Source organism: Camelus ferus, chromosome 13 (genome assembly GCF_009834535.1).
Source record: "Camelus ferus isolate YT-003-E chromosome 13, BCGSAC_Cfer_1.0, whole genome shotgun sequence".
Taxonomy (NCBI): Eukaryota; Metazoa; Chordata; class Mammalia; order Artiodactyla; family Camelidae; genus Camelus; species Camelus ferus.
Window position 1 is genome coordinate 49,604,695 of NC_045708.1, and position 19,929 is coordinate 49,624,623.

The 19,929-nt window shown below is 40.0% G+C and overlaps 1 protein-coding gene and 1 long non-coding RNA gene across 13 annotated transcripts in view; one reads left to right on the forward strand and one right to left on the reverse strand.

The window, feature by feature from the left end:
• SGIP1 (SH3GL interacting endocytic adaptor 1) overlaps positions 1-19,929 on the forward strand; it is a 184,429-nt gene that overhangs the window by 112,554 nt on the left and 51,946 nt on the right. For 6 of the 12 annotated variants that reach the window (XM_032494521.1, XM_032494523.1, XM_032494524.1 and 3 more), the window contains 5 exons: positions 5,437-5,461; positions 6,423-6,474; positions 7,775-7,860; positions 10,701-10,793; positions 12,212-12,286. In XM_032494521.1, coding sequence (XP_032350412.1) covers positions 5,437-5,461; positions 6,423-6,474; positions 7,775-7,860; positions 10,701-10,793; positions 12,212-12,286 — 331 coding nt within the window. Of the gene's footprint in view, positions 1-2,261; positions 2,274-5,436; positions 5,462-6,422; positions 6,475-7,774; positions 7,861-10,700; positions 10,794-12,211; positions 12,287-14,431; positions 14,933-19,929 lie in introns of all 12 variants that reach the window. The other 6 variants (XM_032494517.1, XM_032494518.1, XM_032494519.1 and 3 more) reach the window with 2 other exon arrangements.
• LOC116668066 lies at positions 6,107-19,335 on the reverse strand. Its single transcript, XR_004325144.1, has 3 exons — positions 16,841-19,335; positions 12,887-12,890; positions 6,107-6,118 (listed from the first exon to the last, which is right to left on the reverse strand). It is a non-coding gene; the product is annotated as an uncharacterized LOC116668066 (long non-coding RNA).

The window sequence follows — 19,929 nt, forward strand, 5'->3', positions numbered from 1 at the left end:
ACTTGAGGCTTCAAGGTTCTTGGGAAATGACAGGAGAAAGAGTAAAATAAAACTTCTAACAGGAAAGACCCTCCCCTCCTGGCTGGTAATGGCCTTGCTGTCCCTGTTCAGCAGAGCCTACAACTGCTTTCTGAACCTTAATGATGACAATTAACATATAAAGCCGTTCAGTCTGACTTCTGGGATCCTTTGCCTGCTTTTTAAGGTTTCAGATAGCTTTTAATGATGGACCTGAGGTTTTCTGGGTCTGACCTTTCCACAGCTTTTAGCTGGGTCTTCTGGATTCTGGTTAGCAAGCTTGTGACTGCATGAATCTAAACAGCTGGATCTTGATGAAGGCGTTTTGGCAGTAGAGTTCCCAAAATGCTTTTTTAATCATGCTAACTTTTACTAGAAAAGAATACAAACAGGAACTGTTGATTAAAATATATGGGTTTTTAACTCACTGAACTTAATTTTGGGTGACTTAATATAATTAGAAGTATTTTGAAAAGTGTTGTTTTCTATAGTCCTAAATAAAACTTCTTGAATTTGAGTTCTGCCTACATGGTTGCAATGTACATTTTATTTTGCATTATTTCTCCTAATCATCTTGGGGAAAACTGTCTCTTTGAATCCCCTCTTTGCTGTAATTTATGCTGCTTTTAAGTGTGAATTGTTTGCCATGAAATTGAAGCTAAAATCATAAATCCCCACCTTTTCTTCTTTAGAGAAGAACTTTAGCCTGGTCATTAAAGAATTTTAAAGTCAAAAACTTTATATAAAACAGGGCTTGAATTTGTCTCCAAACACAGGATACATTTGTCAGTAAAAGAATTTGAGCCCAGAAATACATAGTCATAACTGTCCTTTTTTTCTGATTTTATTTAAATTGCATCCATGCAGATAAACAGATTCATAAGAAAGTGGCATCGATATGGAACAGAACTGGGAAAACATGGTGAATAATAAAGTCTAAAATTTTACAAGTAAAATTGACCAGAGTAAATATGTCTAAAATCCTAGCTGCTGACTGATACTCGTCTGAAAAGTAACCATTCCTGGCTCTCTGCTTTAGGAGTCCTCCAACAGCATCAGGCTTGGTGTCCTAGAAAGAACGTGAGGATGAGAGACCCGAGATCTAAATTCTGACTCTGGTTCTACCCTTTTTCTAGTCTCTTTTTCTTCTCTGTATCTTAAAGGCAATTGGACTATATATCCATGGAGACCTCCCAGGTATAGAAGACTATAGGTTTTTATTTCTTGTCTATATTCTGGAGAATAGAGCCATCTTTTTCATTTATGCAACCTTCCAGATACTTTTGCGTTTGTGCTTCTTGCCCAGATTTTAGGATTTGGCCAGCACTGGGTCCCCGGTACAGCCTCTGTGAATTCATGGGCAAGCTCATATCCTGAAACGGAAGCTCCGAGCAACAGCGCTTGCCCCACTCACATCATAGTCACTCTTGTTACTGCAGAAACATCCTAAAGATGGAGAGCAACTAGAGAGCACTGGGGTAAATGGTAGCAGCCAGGATTGAGGAGTTAAAGAAAGAAGTCATATGTCTATTTGTCCACGCATCACCCGGTCCACCAGTGTTCCGTGGCTGCTGGACGGTTTTCTTCATTCCCACCTGCGCTTGCCAGGAGCTCCTCATCTCCCTCACCACATCCTACCCGTTGCTGGAGACTGCCCAAAGCACCAGACCAAGAACATGTGCTTTAAAAACGTCCTCAGCAGCACTCACTCCACAGAGTGCTAAAGGGAAAAGCCAGGCAAAGAAGAGGTCTCTCTGATCCTTCCCTCTGAGTTTTGGAGACTCTAATTAAAGCCCTGATTATGTGGGAAATGTATTATGTCTGTGATGTTTACTAATACCCTGTTGTGTGGGGAAACAGTGTTCCCTGAACTACCTATTCCCTAAAACGCCCCTTCCCAAACAATATGGAGGAAAAACATCTCAGGACAAGGCATGAAGAACTGCCAGTGAAATTTTCTTGTATTTTTCTGCTTTGTCTTTGTGTACGTAGAACTGAAACTAGTACATTCCCATTAGCAAAGCTATGCTGTACAGTGGATGGATTCTCTTTAAGTTTCTCCAAGACCTCCTTATGGTTTAAGTAAGCCACCAACACAATGACTGCCTGTCCTTCTTTGGCCCGATTACTCAGAGTGTGTGTTTGGTTAGCTGTTGATGAAGTCTTCTGTTACCCAAGCCTGTTGACTGATCCATCATTCTCTGACTAGGTGTCTGTTCTCTCTTCCTTTTTGCTGATCACAGAGGCGCAGCCCGGTAAGAACCCTCAACATTTTTACCTTAAAAATGTATAGTGAAAATTGTTGCCAAGGCAGGGTGGCCAGGTTGGCTTCTTGTAAAATTTGTAACTCAGTATGAATGAGGCAGATGAATTAGGTTTAGTAGTTGAAAGTTTCTGGTCTTATGTGTGTTCAGATCATCAGAGCACTTCCCATAACAAGCTAAATTAATACATAGGTATCCCAACTCCTAGTGCTATGTGTGAAAAATGTGTGTGGTATATGTGTGTATGCGAGATCTGGAGGTTGTCCAGAAAGCACCATAGACATTTGTAAAACGTGATCATAAAGAATAAGAAAACAATCTACCTATAAAGGGAAGTAAGGAAACAATTTGTAAGCCACATTGTTTTTAAGCCTGAATTTAAAATAAGTCCCTGGACCATACCTTATATTGGCCAAGATACAATAATACATAATCATACTTTCTATCTTGGGAGGAAGAGCCCTGCTTTCAAGTCAGTCTTTCTAGGCTGTCACATATATATATTTCATCACTGAAGGCAAATCAGTACCAGTTTGCATTGTTCAGAGTAAATATCAATCATTTTCCTCAGGTTGAAAGTGCAATGAATTTGAAGCAGCAAAAAGAAGGGTCTTTGCTATGTTTAAAATGATCCCCACCTGCCCGATCAGTGCCTTGCAAGAGGAAATGGAATGAAACAGTGCTCTCTGAAATATCCCTAGGCTTGTGCCAATTTGATCAATCAAATACTGTTTGAGGCAAATGCTCTACACTAGCTGGCAAGCTGTGGTTCTCTATTTAAGCCACAGAGTTGATGATCATAGCACCTTCGGAGACTAGGTGGATGACTCCAACACCACGGTTAGGTAACATCTCAGGTTATGACACATTACATTCTTTTTTTTTTTTTTAAGGAAAAAGAGTGAATTGACTAAATCAAAATGAAGGCAGTCTATTCACAATCTACCTATAAAAAGAATCATTGCAAGGAGGGAAATGTGGTCACTTGGGGAGGATAAGGTTTTAGAATTCAATGGACTTTTTTCCTGAATGTGGTTTGTGTGGTCATTATCACCTTAACCTTGTTCTAGATTTGTCCTGTTGTGACATCAAGGCCATCGAAGGTCTATATGCCGGATCCAGAGACAACAGGACTTGCTTTTCTGTTGCTAATGACTTTCTGCTGATGGAGTGAATATCTGTTCCTTTCTAAACTGATCTGAAATTATTCTTTCTCATTTCTAAACAACAGAGTTTTCTTGCATATTTCTGCCATGTCTGCTTGCACTGTGATTTTTCATTCACAAGGAATATTGAATAAAAAATGTCACAGGGGCTTCCTGTCTAGTGCTTCTCAATAATAAATATCTATCAAATGAATTGATCTACCGGGAAGCAATGAATACCAAAGAAGCTTTGTATCTTTCTTGGTTTCACAAGTGTAACATTTTAAACAAAAGGGTAAGACAGAGAAACCAAAAGTTCTTCAATGTAGCCTCTGGGGTCCCCTAACTCCTGGATTTCAGGTCTCACTATACCAGGTGGGTCCTATTCCCTCAATGTCATTGACTTCTTCAAACTAAAGCCCCTGTATCTTTTCCTTCAGACCCTATTAACAAAATTTTGTCCGAGGCTCCTTAACCTAGAAAAACATTTTAATGCCGTTTAAATAATTTGTTCTCTTATTATTTTGTCTATAGATTCTTATTTTCCAAAAGCCAACCTGTATCCAAGCTCTGATAATGACTGTAGCTGATTTAAATGATATTTATTTAAAATGTTAATTAATTTAACAAAACTTGTTAATTAAACATATTGATTTAAAATGTTTATCTATTAAAATAAATATTTATGAATTTAAAAAATTTTTACTAATAATGTAATAAGTGTCTATGTGGCACACACATGCAGACTGTGCTATTAGGCAAGATGAGCCAGAAAATATAGTTCGAGAGAGCCGCTAAAAAGCGACCAGTGAATCTTTATTCAGACTGAAACTGCTCCTCTGTCGTAAATGAGTTCAAAATGAGAAAAACTTCTGATAAATTCTTAGGAAAGAGGGAAAAGGGCTTCTTATAAGTCTGCTGCAGAGGTGCTATATCTTGTCCTGACTTGTTAATGTTATCATTTGAGAGAAGAAAACTTGCGTAGCCACCAGTTTGAGCCTTCACCAAAGTCAGAAAGTAGAAACAATTGTACGTTTGGTTATCACCCACCAAACTCAGAGTCATGCCTTCTGGAAAACTTTCTTATACTTCCATTTCCCCACCCCCGAGTTCTGTCCCTGACATTCTCCTAAGGAGGCCCTGCCAGCCCGTGCCCCACCTTGTGAGGCCACCTTCTACTGCTCTGCTTTTCTGGAAGCAGCCTATGCTAAGAAACTTTCACACGGTGATTTTGAATAAAAACTTCTGTCTAATCAGTCCTCTCTTATCAAAAAGACTAGGGCATTATAAATCTGAAAATGACCTTCTCAGACTATTCCTGCCAAGGCAATTTGCATCCCAATAGGATCACAATGCCTTGCGCTGAAGAAATGACTCCCAATTGATAGATCAGTGGCCCCCAGGGCAGGCAAGTAGAGGAAACTGGGGTAGGGAGGTGGGTGGGAAAGAATGGAATTCTCTGGCTCTCTGAATAGAACAGCCCATTCAGTGGTAATGCCTTCAAATTTTCCTTCTCTTTGACATTTGCCACACATATCTTTAAAACTTGCATTAGTAAACTAATGACTATTTCTATGAGCGACTTATGGACCCCATGTGATAAGAGCAGAGAGTACCCAGAATACGTTCTATAATTTTTAAACATCAAACATGAGTTAAACTTGAATTTAATTTCTTGTCTGCTGGATATCAAGGGCTCTTTTTTTTTTTTTAATGGACTATTTAATAGTTGCTTTAATTTATCAAATCTACCCAGGTAAGGGATTTTTTCTGGTTTGGAAGATTTGTTATTTACCCTCTCTTCCCCTCTATAATCTTCGAGTAAAATGAAAAACTGATTTATATGTATGTGTCTACAATTTCCAACTTGAATGCAATTCTGAGAAAAAGAATCATTTTTCCCCATCTGCATTTTTTTGAGTTCAGTTTAATTGCAATAACAGAAATATACATATTGTACATAACATATATGTGGTCTTAAACCTTATAGTGTCTATTTCTAATTCTAGGGTGCAATTAAAAGGAACTTATCCAGTAAGTATATCTTAGCTACCAGAAGTAGAGTATGATTTAAAAGAAGGAACAGTTCCTCGGATCTTGGAGCATATATGCATTAATTTACACACTCTTGGGCTTGATTTTGGAGGCTTTCAAATGTCTTACTTTTACAGCAGGGAAATCTTATGATAAAATGGCTCGGTGGGTTCAGAATGATTAATGTTTAAATCTTGAAAGTGAATATGTTTTTGGATAAACATTGCTATTTTCTTTCTATATTTGTCAACTCTTACTGTATCATTTGATTTTAGAAATGAATTTAATCAAGCGTGTGTTTATGGATTGGGATAGGAGAGGAGGATGCTAGAATGAACTGAAGACAGAAGCAGCTTACCCATTCTTGTGTTATTTGATACGAAAATTATAGTAGTATAAATTAAAGTGATACGAAATAGGTTATAGCTACACGTGGCATGATTTTCTTCTGCTGTATCCAGCACATTCTAGGAAATTTTAAATGAATGGTTCCTAGTTAGAGGTAAAACATTTTCTTGGTATTTCAAGAAAAGAACAGGCAGAGAATGCTGGATTCATGTACTCTGTACATATGGCCTGGCTTAGTATTCTCTTATGGTAATTTGGGAACAGAATGGATCAAGGCAGCAGACATTCAAAGAAAGATGTGCTGTTCCGCTGAGCTCTGCAGTGTACAGATCTTCTATTTGATGGCTTATCATGGTAATTCCTTGGTTAATCAGGTTATACAAATGCCAAAGAAAATGCTACTACGTATGCCTGATATATGGCTGTTGTATTGCCAGGGCAGAGAATTTGTTTTCTAGATTCGTTTTGCAGAGTTTTCATACAGAGTTGCTTATTGATGGGACTCAAATCTCTAAGTGTTTCCAAACATAGCTCATAAGACAGAGAAGAGAAAAATGGTAAAAAAAAAAAAAAAATGAAGAAGCCTAAAAACTTCCTTTGTCCTGTGCATCAGGCGAAGAAGTGGCGAGACCCAGGCGTTCCACACCAACTCCAGAACTCATAAGGTGAGTGTGAAGAACGTTAGCTGTGTTTTATGCCCAGCGTCGTGCACGCTTAACAATAAGACAAAGCTCCTTTGGCCTAAACTCTCAGCTTCTAATAACAAAGGGCCTGCCCTTCTGTGTACATCACAGCAGGTTCAAATATGCTATCGTTTCTCCTAAGTGCTGCCTGAGGGAGACCTTTAGGGAGATACTCTGCAGTCATCTAAAGTAACATCCATCAGAATGAGCAGCCTCTCACTAATGAGAGGTTAAAGGCCTATATGAAGATGTCATTTGGTGTCTGGAACGCTGATCTGAAATATGATTATGTTGCCTTATAAATCGTATGTAGCCTGTTTAGTTGAATACAACTTTGTGATGCATCCTGTCTGCCTCACACCAAAGGACTCTTCTATTTTGTTTTTGGGTTTTTTTTGGCAAAACATTTTACACTGTGTATTCCTTGGAATAAGTAACTATTTCACAAATAAACATTTTTTTTCCAAAAAAGACTTCTATTTCTATCTAAAGCCTGGATCCTTTTAATCGTCCCTCCTTCTCTGACCCCTTCCCTCTCCCCTTCACCTCTTACCACTCTACACACTCTACACACACACACATCCCCAACGCGTTAGAACCAACGAGGGGAATCAGGTCTGGGTAAGAAATAGAGAAGATGATGCAGCTTTTTGTTAATAAGTGTAATTAATAATTGGTAGAAAGGATGCAAGTTTAACATATTACCCTTCTTTTGCCCCCAATTTCTCAATACTCTTCTCTTTCTGAGATGTGCAGTATTAAGGTACTAGGAAGTGACAACTAAGCTACTATGTTGGAGGATTGGGGCGGGGAGGAAAATTAGAAGTTGATGGACTTAGTTTCTTATTCAAACACAAACTGCCTGGTGGCTTGTTCCCCACCCTCCCTATGCCTGACTTCCACTAATCATAAACCGCGTTAACTACATCACAGAGACTAAGGTGCGTTGCAACAAACTGTTATCTCTACTATTACCTCTTCTAAGTATAGAGAATCAGGATGCTTTAAAAGAGTTTCTCGCCTTCATCCTGTCACTGTTGGAGCAGCCCCTTGGTCCCCCCTTGAGAACCAGGCATCTTATCTGTTACCAACCCTTTTGTCCACATACGTTGACATCTTCTGAAATATACTTTTTAGCCCCTTGGAAGCTTGAGTACACACACATGCACATGAGTGCACACACGTACACCTGCCTGACCATGAAAAACATCTGAAAGCTTGTACATCTTTTCAACATTAATATGTCTTTTCTCTACATTTTCCTTTAATGTGTGTGATTTAGCAAAAAACCTCCAGATGACACCACGGCGCTTGCCCCCCTCTTTGGCCCACCATTAGAGTCAGCTTTCGATGAACAGAAGACAGAAGGTAGGAAAGACTCTATATTAGATCTATGGATCTTCTTTTCATTGAAGCATCACTTACCTAGAGTAAATGTATGTGTTTTGAGGTGTATTTTTAATGTGTCACCAGATCTGCACATGAAAGAATAATTCTGATCTAGGGGTGCTATTGGCAAACCTCTAGTGTTTCAGGATTTGAAATTTTACCTCCATAAGTATCTAATAGCTAACAAGTTCACTCTTCAAAAGAGGTCTGTACGAATTACAGCAAATCTATGCAGCTTACTGGTCGGGGAGTAAGGGCTCTAGGAGCCAAACGGTCATCATCATGGAGCCAGACCTTCAAACTCCCCATCGTGGTTACTGTCACTGCGATCTAGCCTCCCCGACCACACTTCCTCGCCTGTCCACCTCATCATTGGAGGTGTCACTGAGATTGCTCACACAACAAGACTCTGTTTGCAGGCTCAGGACCCAGGAATGCCCTTGAATCATTTAGCAACTTAAAAATAAAATGTTATGGGAGAAATATCATTTTGGCTGTTATTGTTGGGTTTACCCTAGGAATTTTAAATTCTTAGATTAAATATTTAACTTTTAAAAATTGATGTTTTTTGGATGGATGTAAGTCATCTTTACTTTGCTGACATAAAAGAAATTCTTTATAAAAGGGATCTAATCTATTCCTGAAATGTATTTGTCTAAAGCATGTACCTACAGCATCTGGGGTTGGTAATATGGAACGTGTAAAAGTTATTTGATTTAAGAGCACAATGGCAGGTGTATAATAGAAGGTTTCTTTTTAATGGGCTGGTGTGGGGGGCTCTGAACTTCCTGCCTTCCTGACTCCAGTGCCACCTCAGGCCTTGGACCGGGTGCCCAGACCATGTGCAGCCTAAAATGTTATTTTTCCAGGACCCAGTTGTGAAGGAAATTAAATTTCAGTGTTAAGGATAACAAGATTCACTACCAGTCCTTACAAGAGCAAAATCTGGAAGGGACCACATCACTTCCAAGCAGAGCCCACCAGAAGGAATTCAGGGCCATTTGGCCAGCTAAAATTTTAACTATAGAAGAAATGGAGCATGGACCCTGGGAGACAGCTGGCAGTCAGCCACAACTGAATATTTCTTAATGATACAGTTAGGAAAATGTATAAGGAACATCTCCAAATATACCTTCAGTGACTGAAATGTCTACAACTTAAAATGCAGAAGTAAAGGTGACTCTGTGGTGAAGTTATCCGTGGTCTTTTTAACTCATCTGTGATCAGTCTCGCTTTTAACAGCATCATGATGTATATGTGTAGTGACTGAAGATGGGATTTGATATGTTGCATTTGAATCTACCAATCTTTTAAAAAGTCCAAATAGTATGGAAACTGGTATGCCAGATAGAAAATAGATTCTTAAAAATCAAGGATGATATCCCCCACTGAACCCAGGAAAAAACAAACGGCTACTTCACATCTTTGGAGACTGTTTGCTTTCTTGTTAGAAACCAAAAGGAGCTAAGACCATCCCGGAGGTTTGTGATGGAGGAGGGGATGCACACCTGGACTTGTCAGCGAGCCTGGCTTGATTGTTCTTCAGGCTATTTCAGCCCCTGAAGTTCTGCAAAGTACCAAAATTTGCACCAAGCATACTAGTCCTTCTAGTGTCTACACTTACCTTTCCTATCTTCTCACTCTTACTTTTTTGGTTGAATCTTCTATCATTGGTTTACAAGACCTGGGAGGGAAATATGCATTTTGGGGGTTCAGTATACATGCCTGGGATCAGATCTTAGCGCCTCTACTTCCACCATGAATGTTGAAGGGCAAGGCGTTTAACCACTGAGATCTTTGGTTTCCTGTCCTGAAAATGGTATTAACATCAGCCAGGTGGAGGTGTGGTAAGAACTAAAATGTATCATAGTAGCTATTGGCCTCTTGATAAGTGTTTTATATGCATTTTATATACATTATATTTCTACATATTACCTCTTTTAATCCTTTTAGTCACTTATTATCTCTACACGGATGGAAAGGAAGCTGAGAGGTCACATGAGTTGCCCCAGGTCCTACAGTAATTGTAGAGGCTGGATTCACATCCACATCCAACTAACTTCCCAGCCTGTGTTTTACAACCTAATGACAAGCGGTATTTACATAGACCCTGGCACATGATAGGTGCTGAGAAGAGCTAGTTCATTCCATTGTTACCATAGCAACAACAAAAAATCAGAAGGAACAGATGAAAGAAATAGAAGAAACATGAGCTTCAGTGTCCTTAAGCCTAATGCCTCATTGCCCTGATTTACTTTAGATGTCTATGCCGTTGTTTATTTTTCTGGTTCTTTTAAGATGTTCATCAAACTTTTTTTTGAATAATTTAATGTCTCTTTATGATGCTGTAAAAGATTTTGTTTAAAGACCCTGCAAAGTCCTTTAAAGATGAGAACCACTGTACGGAATTGAGGCATTTTCATTTTTGAAGCATATTCATAGCAAACTTTAAAGAAACCAACTTAAAACAAATGTCCACAGGAGTGATGCCTGTGTTTTCAAGTGGGTGCCAGAGTCAGTACATGGATTGTATTGACATTTAGACTGTCCTTAAGTGACCAACCAGGAAGAGAATGCAGACGCTCTATTTTGCAAGTTTTTATTTAGCTCTACGTGCACACACACACACACTACGCTCCTATGTCTATTCTCTGCTTGAAAAGAATAAGGACCAACACATCCCTGAATTAATTTGCTAGGACCGAGGCAAGACAGAAATAATTCTGGGAAGCTCAACTTTAAATTGAAATTTTAAGTGCTAAAATCAGGGCATTTCTTTGCTGAACTCACCCTGGGAAATTTTCTTTTTATATTTCCAGTTCTTTTAGATCAGCCTGAGATATGGGGTCCAGGCCAACCAATTAATCCAAGCACGGAGTCGCCAAAGTTAACAAGGCCTTTTCCCACTGGAAGTAAGTTACGTGTCTACTCTGTCTGGAAAAATAAGTGACTCATTTTACTGTCTGCTTGCACAGTGAAATGAGGCAACACTTAGAAAGTCTGCGTAAGCCATATTTGGACTGTATACTATTAAGAAGAGTTGTTATTTTAATAGGTTTTAGAGTTAAAGGGGCCCAGGACAGTTTGTTAAGACAGGAATAATATAACAAACAAAGTAAAATAATCAATGTTAAATCGTAGCTTCTTCTGACATCCCACAGGCTCATTCATTCATTTATTCATTCATTGTATATATATACAATGAATGAATAAATATATATATATGAGTGAGAAGCAACTCAGCTAGAGAATCTGCCATGCTCCAAGCATGGGCTAGCACTCAATACAGAGGTGACCAATTCAAATACAGTCTATTCTAGTTCTACAGAACAAAAGAGGCTGCAGAGGATAGAAAGGACACATTGAGAGGAAAGAAGGATTATTGGAGAGCAAGAGAAATGATGCCATATGGGAGACAGACCCTGAGACAGGAGATCAGGGCAAATTTATCTCAAAGCAAGGCCATCAACCCTGCTTATTCCAGCGTGCCCTCAACCCCGACTCCAGGTGGCTGGGGAAAGAGGTCCCAAAGGAAAAGTGAACTCTTGGAATCTGCCAAATGCAGCCAGCGACAAGAAAACATACATTTAAAGGAAGAATAAGAAAAACAAATGTACCTGTTGAAATCATAATTCCGAACTTTGCCCACAAAGCGATAAGCCCAGTTCAGAAGGATGAGTCTCTGGGATAGGGGCATACTACAATACTTTTTCTATCTCAGGGAGATTTTTTTAGCTGTAATTTTTACCAAAGTCATCTGTTCACTCTTCAAGTCATTTTGATCCCAGATTTTCAAAAATATACCCAAATTGAAGACATATAACTTTGAGGACTCTTTCCAGACGCAGTCCAGGCGAGAATATTCTGACTCTATTAAAGCCCCTAACCGGAGCCCCTACCCAAGCTGTTTTCATTTCCCTGCTCACCCTCTGGACTGTGATTACCTGTGACCATGATATTCATTCATTTGGTTGTAAATTCCTTGAGGGCAGAGTCTCCTGGTATTCAACCCCATGTCCTTAGTTCCTAGTACAGGATAGGTGACTTAGTTGGTGCTTGAGGTTTATTGAATAAAGGAATGAATGAAAGGATATGATTATTGTTATCATCTGACTTTCTTTTGACAATTTCTTATCATAAAGCGGAAGAATCTGAATGAGTCCTGCTTCAGTCCCTTAGCTTTGAGCTTAAAAACATTTGGACCATTAATGACTGTTCCTTTTCCAATAGCAGGGCTGTGAATGAAAGCCCAAATTCTGCTCATGTAAGGAATAGTGTGTAACTTAGGGAGAGAGTGATCAATGATCCTTGGCTTCTCATCTCTCGGCAGCACCTCCACCACTGCCTCCAAAAAATGTACCAGCCACCCCACCCCGAACAGGCTCCCCCTTAACAATTGGCCCAGGTAAGCTTTGTTTTTTTCTGTTCTGGGATGGTGTAGCAATCGGCAGCAGTGCCCCGGGACCTCGACACGCCCTTGCTGTGTCAGAAGCTGTGGGCTAGACAACACGTGAAAATGTTTGCATTTAGCTTTACTTCAATTACAATTTACTACGCAGATTTCTTTTCAAGTGTCACTCCCAGGTTTCACAGAAAGTTTCACTTTCTCAACTGATTTTTTTCTTCTGGGTAATTTCATTGAATGAAGGCCACATTTACTTGCGAGATGAAAGAAAAATAAATCTCGGTATCAAAAGCCATTGTTTCATTGACATCTCCTTTTCTTGGATCTCATTTGAATTATTCACAAATTTAAAGTTCTCAAGGCATAATTTGCATTTTCCCCAGAACTGAGAAATGTTTTTCTAGAGTTAAAACCATATAGTCCACAATGATAATAAAATGGTTCCCAGGCTGTGCGACGCACAGGTACGCTTGGGTGGTGGGAGATTTTCTCCCAGTAGTCATTAGAGTATTTATTACCCCATGGCAAAGAGAGATGTGAGGAGGATGGAATATGGCAAGGAACTGCTGCATGCCTTCAGACAGATAATTCCTAAGGCACATCTCTACCATCTGTTAAAGTCAATACTACATATTCCCACAATTTATAATCTACCCAGTGGTACTGGACTAGCAAATCAAAAGCAGGTAGTAGTTACTTTATGTGTCTGGGTCCTCAGAACATAGTTCTTTATCACCTCTGCCGTGTCACCCTCAGCTATTTAGGCACTGAGAGCTACAGTGGGGCATTTATCAACAAGAGCAAACACAGGACAGAGTCGTTTATGAGACTCATATTGACTCAAACCCACAGAGAGTCATCCAGAGTGTCACAGGTAAAGGTGCTGGCAAGTTCAAATCACGCTGGCCCCTTGTATTTCCATGATTATGTTAGAGATAAATAAATCTACCAGCAACAAAGCGGTAAACATTGTGGGCTATCTCGTTTATCCGTACGTAGCCTTGGAACCTTGAAGGTTAACTCTCTCCAAATGTGAAATATGGAAATGCTAAGCCGGCTCTTAGAGCTAAAAGGTTATTTAAAGGTAAAGTGGCTTCTGCTCATGCCTTGCAATTATTTAGGTAACAATTTCTCATTTGAATAACCTCGGTTTGAAAAAAAGTACACTTCCTCACATTTCAGTTGTTGTCAAGTATTTCCTGCTGATCTGTAGAAGGTAATTTTAATTTTTTTCCCTTATTACTGATAAGAATTAAAAAGATTAGCTGATGCTAATTCTTAAGCAAAACAGACTTTTCTGTTTCATGGCTACAGATATATATACCAGTTATGCTTGTGATGTTAACAGGTTAGACTTGATGAAAAAAAGAAACTATAAAGATGTTTTTATAATCTTCTTCCCTATTAAACAGGTATATATGTAACAGTCCTAATGAGTAGTAAATGTCTTCTCAGTCCCTCTGTGTGTGGTGTGTGGTGTGTGGGGTACACATGTGTGTTTGTAAGTATATGTGTGGGGAGATCCCTTTAAGTCAACGTTGTGCTGTGTTTCTGGTGTGTTCAGGATGGAGGATATTCAGCTAATTATGATGTGATTATTTTTTTTCAACTAACAGATAATATAATCAGTTTCACCAAACATTCTCATTCAGTGAGCTAGGCTAGACAATCTTTATCAAACATGCAGGTTACTTTCAGCTATCAATTCTTTTTTTGTTGGATCCCATGTATTTCAGTAGGCCAGATTTTTCAGAAGGGACCTGCCTTTTGGAATTTGCGGTCCCAGAGCCTGTACCTCTGTGTGAACCTAACACTGCCTTCTCAAAATGACCACACTCTGCACACTTGTGGGCAGCCTCGGAGGGCAGCTGCGTGCTCGGCACTTTCAGTGAGGGCAGAAGTAGCTAAGCCGGTCACCCCACACTAAGGGTAAATAGTAGCAAGAAAGGTGATGCTGACCTTGTAGGGGCAGGGAACCATCCCCTCCCCTTCAACTCCATATCAAGACATTTTTTCATCATGAGATATGCCCACCCAGAAAACTCACAAGGCAACCTACCAGGCTTTGCCTCATCCCTCCCACTCCCCATACCAATAATTTTAACAAGCTCAATTAAAGTTTAAAATCAACTACTTTAACCACAGGAAATGACCAGTCAGCCACAGAGGTCAAAATTGAAAAACTACCATCAATCAATGACTTGGACAGCATTTTTGGGCCAGTGTTGTCCCCCAAGTCTGTTGCTGTTAATACAGAAGAAAAGTGGGTCCATTTTTCTGATACGTCCCCGGAACGTGTCACTCCAGAGTTGACTCCAAGGGAAAAGGTGGTGTCTCCACCAGCTGCATCAGACAACCCAGCTGACTCCCCAGCACCAGGCCCCCCGGGCCCTCCTGGCCCTCCGGGCCCCCCAGGACCCCCAGGTCCTCCTCGCAATGTACCATCGCCGCTCAATTTAGAAGAAGTCCAGAAGAAAATCGCTGAGCAGACCTTCATTAAAGATGATTACTTAGAAACAATCTCATCTCCTAAAGATTTTGGGTTGGGACAGAGAGCAACTCCGCCTCCCCCACCACCACCCACCTACAGGACTGTGGTTTCGTCCCCCGGACCCGGCTCGGGCAGTGGTACGGGGACCGCCAGTGGTACGTCTTACTGTTTGCGTGTGCTTCGTGTGACCGGGAATGGCCGTGGCTGCTGCAGTGTGAGCACCACCCTCCTCCTGCCTGGCGGTTGGCTTTAGAGCTTCAGCCATCCCTCCTTTGGTCTGGGTGTCCTGTGCCCCGTGGCATGTCCCAGTCCGTCGAATGCTCGCAGTCATAGTGCAAGTCTGTGGATGTGTCCCGCCCTGCGCTCCCAGCCCCTAGGAGTGCCCTGCTTTCCACTCTGCAGTTAAGAAGTGTATATTTTTTAAAGAAAGCTGTGACGTCATTGTTTAGAATTCAGGAAACTTCTAGAAAGACAAGTTTCGTAGCAAAGGAGTTTCATGTTAAATGTCTGATTTCCTTGTCAGATACTTCTATGGGGACCCTAGTTTGTTTGTTTGTTTTTTTGTTTTTTCTGCTTTGTTGAGTTATAATTGACAAAATTATAAGATATTTAAAGTGCACAATGTGATGATATGATGTACATATACATTAGGAAAGGATTCCTCCCACCAAGTTAATTAATACAGTCCATCGCCTCACGTATTTTTTTGGGGGTGAGAACATTAAAGCTCTACTCTCTTAAGATATTTCAATCACACAATACAGTGTTATCACCTATAGTCATCATGTTATACATTAGATCCTCAGACATTATTCAACTTACATAAATCTGTTTGCATTTTTTTTAGGAGCCCTAGTTTTTGTAGGTCACTGTGTTTTCTTCTGCTTTTCTTCTTTTTTCTTTTTCCTTACTGAAGGAGAACTGTGTCAACCCCTCTAACTACTTCAGAGAAAAAGAAGTAGGGTTTGAAAAGGAGGTTTTAGAGGACAGCAAGAAAGAGGATGCTTCATTGCATCCCCAGCCTAACTGAGCTGCCACTGAAATGAACCGCTGTCTGATTTCCTCATTTAACATGCTCATCAGCCTGTGAGGTCCACTCTAAGTATGGTGACAGGTGAGGGGACAGTTGATCAGAAATGTCCATTTTGGGACTCTAAATGCAAATGTTAATACTGAATCTGATTTTTTCGTTTTCCTTATTTGAAGCTTCATTTTTTGTTCTCTGATTATGAAAGGATGGGAACTGTCATGCATACCAAAGAAATATCAAGATTTTTCTAACGCATTTTCTTCCGTATCGTTTATTCCACTGGTGCCGGTGTTTGTCTGCCAAGATCGTCCAGTGCCTTCCCTCCTGTTCTGTGGGTTCCCAGGGATGTCAATGGCTATTTGGTTTTTATTTGCTTTGAAAGAGGCGGCCAAGTTTAAGTTATTTAAATCTAGTAAGAGGCAGAAAGAAAAGGCATCTGTCCCTATTCTAGTAGTCATCATTGCTTCCATTTTCAATGCAGAATCCTTCAGTGCTCACTCTGTGTTTGCAAATTGCTCCGTGCTTTGCAGTGAGAGCGTCCATGCTGGTCAAGGACAGGACTGGAGTCACCTGTACTGCACAGAAAACCAGTGTTTTATATCGTTAGGGGTTCCCCTCCTCCAAAAAAAGGGAGAAATAATTCAGTACTCAAATTAGTTTGGAAAACATTGTGTTAAAACAAAATCAACAGGTTTCTTAACCATAGGACCTCGGAGAGCCTTCATTTTGTCAGTAAGAACAGCCACAGTTTCTTGTCCTGACACAATGTCAGGTGCTTTACGTGCATCATTTCATCCTTACAACAAGCCCATATAGTAATTACTCTTATTTTCCCCATCTTGCAGATTGGAAAACTGAGGCTGGTGAGTGTTAAGTAATTTGCCCAGCTTTACACAGCTGTAGGTGACAGACTTGGGATTCATTCTCAGGTCTGTCTGATCCCAAACCTGTGTTCTTAACCGCTATGCCCCCCAGGCATGCTTGTAAGGTTTAGTGACAAAAAAACTTAAACTTAATTAAGACTGAGACCCACCTATACTGCACAGATTGCTTTCCAGGATCCTTGGGAGCTTTGTTGTTGTTTTAATGTTTTAGCTTCCAGACTTTTATTTAAAATTACCTTAAAATGTTACCAGTAAGTACTATTGATTCTTAATAATTAAGCTGGAAAAAAAAAACTATACTTTGCTGGTATTAAAAGATTGAATTTCTAAGTGGAAGACTGAACTGGGCCAATGAAGCTCATGAATAAATAAAACTTTGCATCATTATCTCCTTAATTAAGTCCCAGTTTATTTGCTCCTTAATCTTTTATTAATGAAATACACACAGACGGGCAGAAATGTAAAGTTAGGATCAAAACAATAGGCTATGGTCTCATGTCTTAGTGATTACCAAGGCTTGTCACTGCCTGCTTTTACTAACACGTAACCTGATGAGAAGAACTTTTCCTGTACTTCTCAGACTATATTTAATTGGATACCATTATGCTTACTTTTAAAGTTTTGTTCACAGCGACATGATAATCACTGACTGAGTTCAGGCAGTACTCACAGCCTCAGGAATCAGAAGAGTTACCTGCTGTGGAAAAAGATGGAGTTTAAGAATTTGCAACAAGAACTTTAATTTCCTTACGGCAAAAGTTAAAAATACATAGTTTGGCCAAAACACTGCTTCCCTGGGATGCAGACCCTGATTCTTGGCAAAGGCTATCACTTCTCCTGTGTGGGCTGTGTGCCTAGGGGTGGAGTGGAGAAATGGCCCGCAGCAAGTTTGGAGGCCAGGGAAAAAGAGTTTAATAAAGATAGATTGCTCAGTGCAACAGTTTCCAACTGGGGAAACTAAAGCAATATTAAAAGTTGTTAAACCCACCAGATACACACAGACATACCCATAAACAAATGAATTTGAGCTACCAAGGGTTGAATTAAATATATCTCCTAACTACAAGTCTTTTTAGAACGGCAGCGTCCAATGTAGAAGCCACCACGCACTTGTGGCTATTTTAATCTTAATGGTAATTAATTAAAATTAAAATTAAAATCAGTTGTTTAGATGCAGTCAGCACAGTGCAGTGCTCAGTGGCCACGAGTGGTTAATGGCTATCTTATTGGACAGCACTTGATCTAGAACATTTTCATCATGTGGAATGCTTTGTTGGACAGGACTGTTTTAGGGCTTTTAACTGTTCACCAAAAAAGAAACTTTGTATGAAACCATTCCCATACATATTTAAAACTTTCTCCAAAATGTGATGCAATTGTGTTCTAAGAAACAGAATTTGGGAAAGGGTGTTTGAGTCTTTAGATATTTTGAAGTGCGTATATTTTAATTCATTTGATTCTCCTCACAACGTTGTGATGTATCAGCCTCATTTTACAGGCAAGGAAACGGAAGCTCAGAGACAGAACTTGGCCACAGTTACAAAGCTAATAACTAGCAAAGCCAGGATCTGTCTGATCCCAGATCTGTTGGGTTCCATTTACCACTTCCCAGCTGCCCTCGATCCCTGTGCCACCCCCACCACACACACACACAACACACACAGATGCAATTTGAAGCTGTCGTTAAATGTGGTTCTCAGGGTTTACCAAAAAAGCTACGATGGAACCTCAGGATGAGAGCAGCAGATGGATTGAGAGCAGGTCAAAGGTTGCCAACTTTTTGGAACTCACAAAACTCAAATAATGTATATGTTGAAGTTAAACGATGTTCAGTTATTTTCCAGCATCGTTCTTGGGAACAAACACTGCTTGAAGGGGAAATAAAAGGATAACTGAAGATCAAAGAATGAGGAGAGAGACGTAAAGATAATAACCCTCTACACCCTTACAATACACAATAATTGTGTAATCTCACAGAAGCACGGGAAGCTTTAGTTCAGTTGTGAAATACCCTCCACTGAACTGGTGGGCTCTGCCAAGCAAGGTTTTGCTTCTTAAACATTCCCTTGGTGGCTTTGAACTGCACAACAAATCAATTAATCAATTCGGTGAAGAAAAAGTGAGTTGAGCAGGATGTCCAAAAAGGAAAAGGAAATGAGTGAACCAGCTCTTTTTTTCTTTGTTTTTAGTTGAATCTACAACAAAAAACACAATCTTTACCATCAACATCATGGCATTTTACAGTTTAGTGAATACGTTAATAAGCATTTTCCATTTCAACTGTTACAACTACTTTCCATATAGAAACAGGTCTCATTTCTTAAAACCGGAAGCTGAGGCTCAGGAAGGTGAAGGTCCCACAACTGGTAAGAGGTCGGCGGGGCCAGAACTCAGATCCTCTGACTTCTCATCAGTATTTTCAATAATCCACACGCTTGGATGACACCCCTTTACTACTTGCCCAAGTATTACTGAAACTGGGTTTTTTTTAATTTCCCTTCTGGAACTTGTAGGAAAAGGATAAGCAGCTGACCTTTTCCCGAAATTGACTCAGAAGACTGTTTCTTGGAAACAGACCCTTGGATAGACATTTTGAACCACTGCTACAGCACGGGTTCCCAGCGAAGTAGAACCCCCACCGAAAAGCCCCATAGAACTTCCTGACAAAGACGTGTAAAGGTTCATTTCCCATCTCTTTGCTATCACTTCTGTTTTCTGAAAATATTCTGGGTGAAAATCTATTTGTAGTGGGACCTGTCAAAGTGTACCCTATTCTTTATTCAAGGGAAGATTAGCCGAAGACTAAGAATATTTATCTTGAGAGAAATTCATGCAATCTGCCCGTGCCAAAATAAGACCAGGCTTTGTGCAAAATGTGAGGCTGAAGACCACCAAAGTCCACAAGACACTGCATTTAAAAGCTCAGGCTTGGAGTTAAAGAAACTATTTGAGCTTTGTGACCTTGAGCAAGTTACTGAGTATCTCTGAGCTTTAGTTTGCACTGAGACAGTAGAAGTACCTTCCTCCAAAGCGTACTGTGGGCAGAAAATAAGATAATGCATTTCATGGGCCTAGCAGAGATGTTGGCCCAATAAAATAAAAAGTGAGAATACAGTGAAAGGGTGGTAGTGATGGAGAGGAGGCAGCGGAAGGGATGGGTGGTAATAATTAGTGGGGTTTCACACTAATGCAATTATGCTTAAAATAAACAGCACAAAGAAAGACAACACACGCGAGA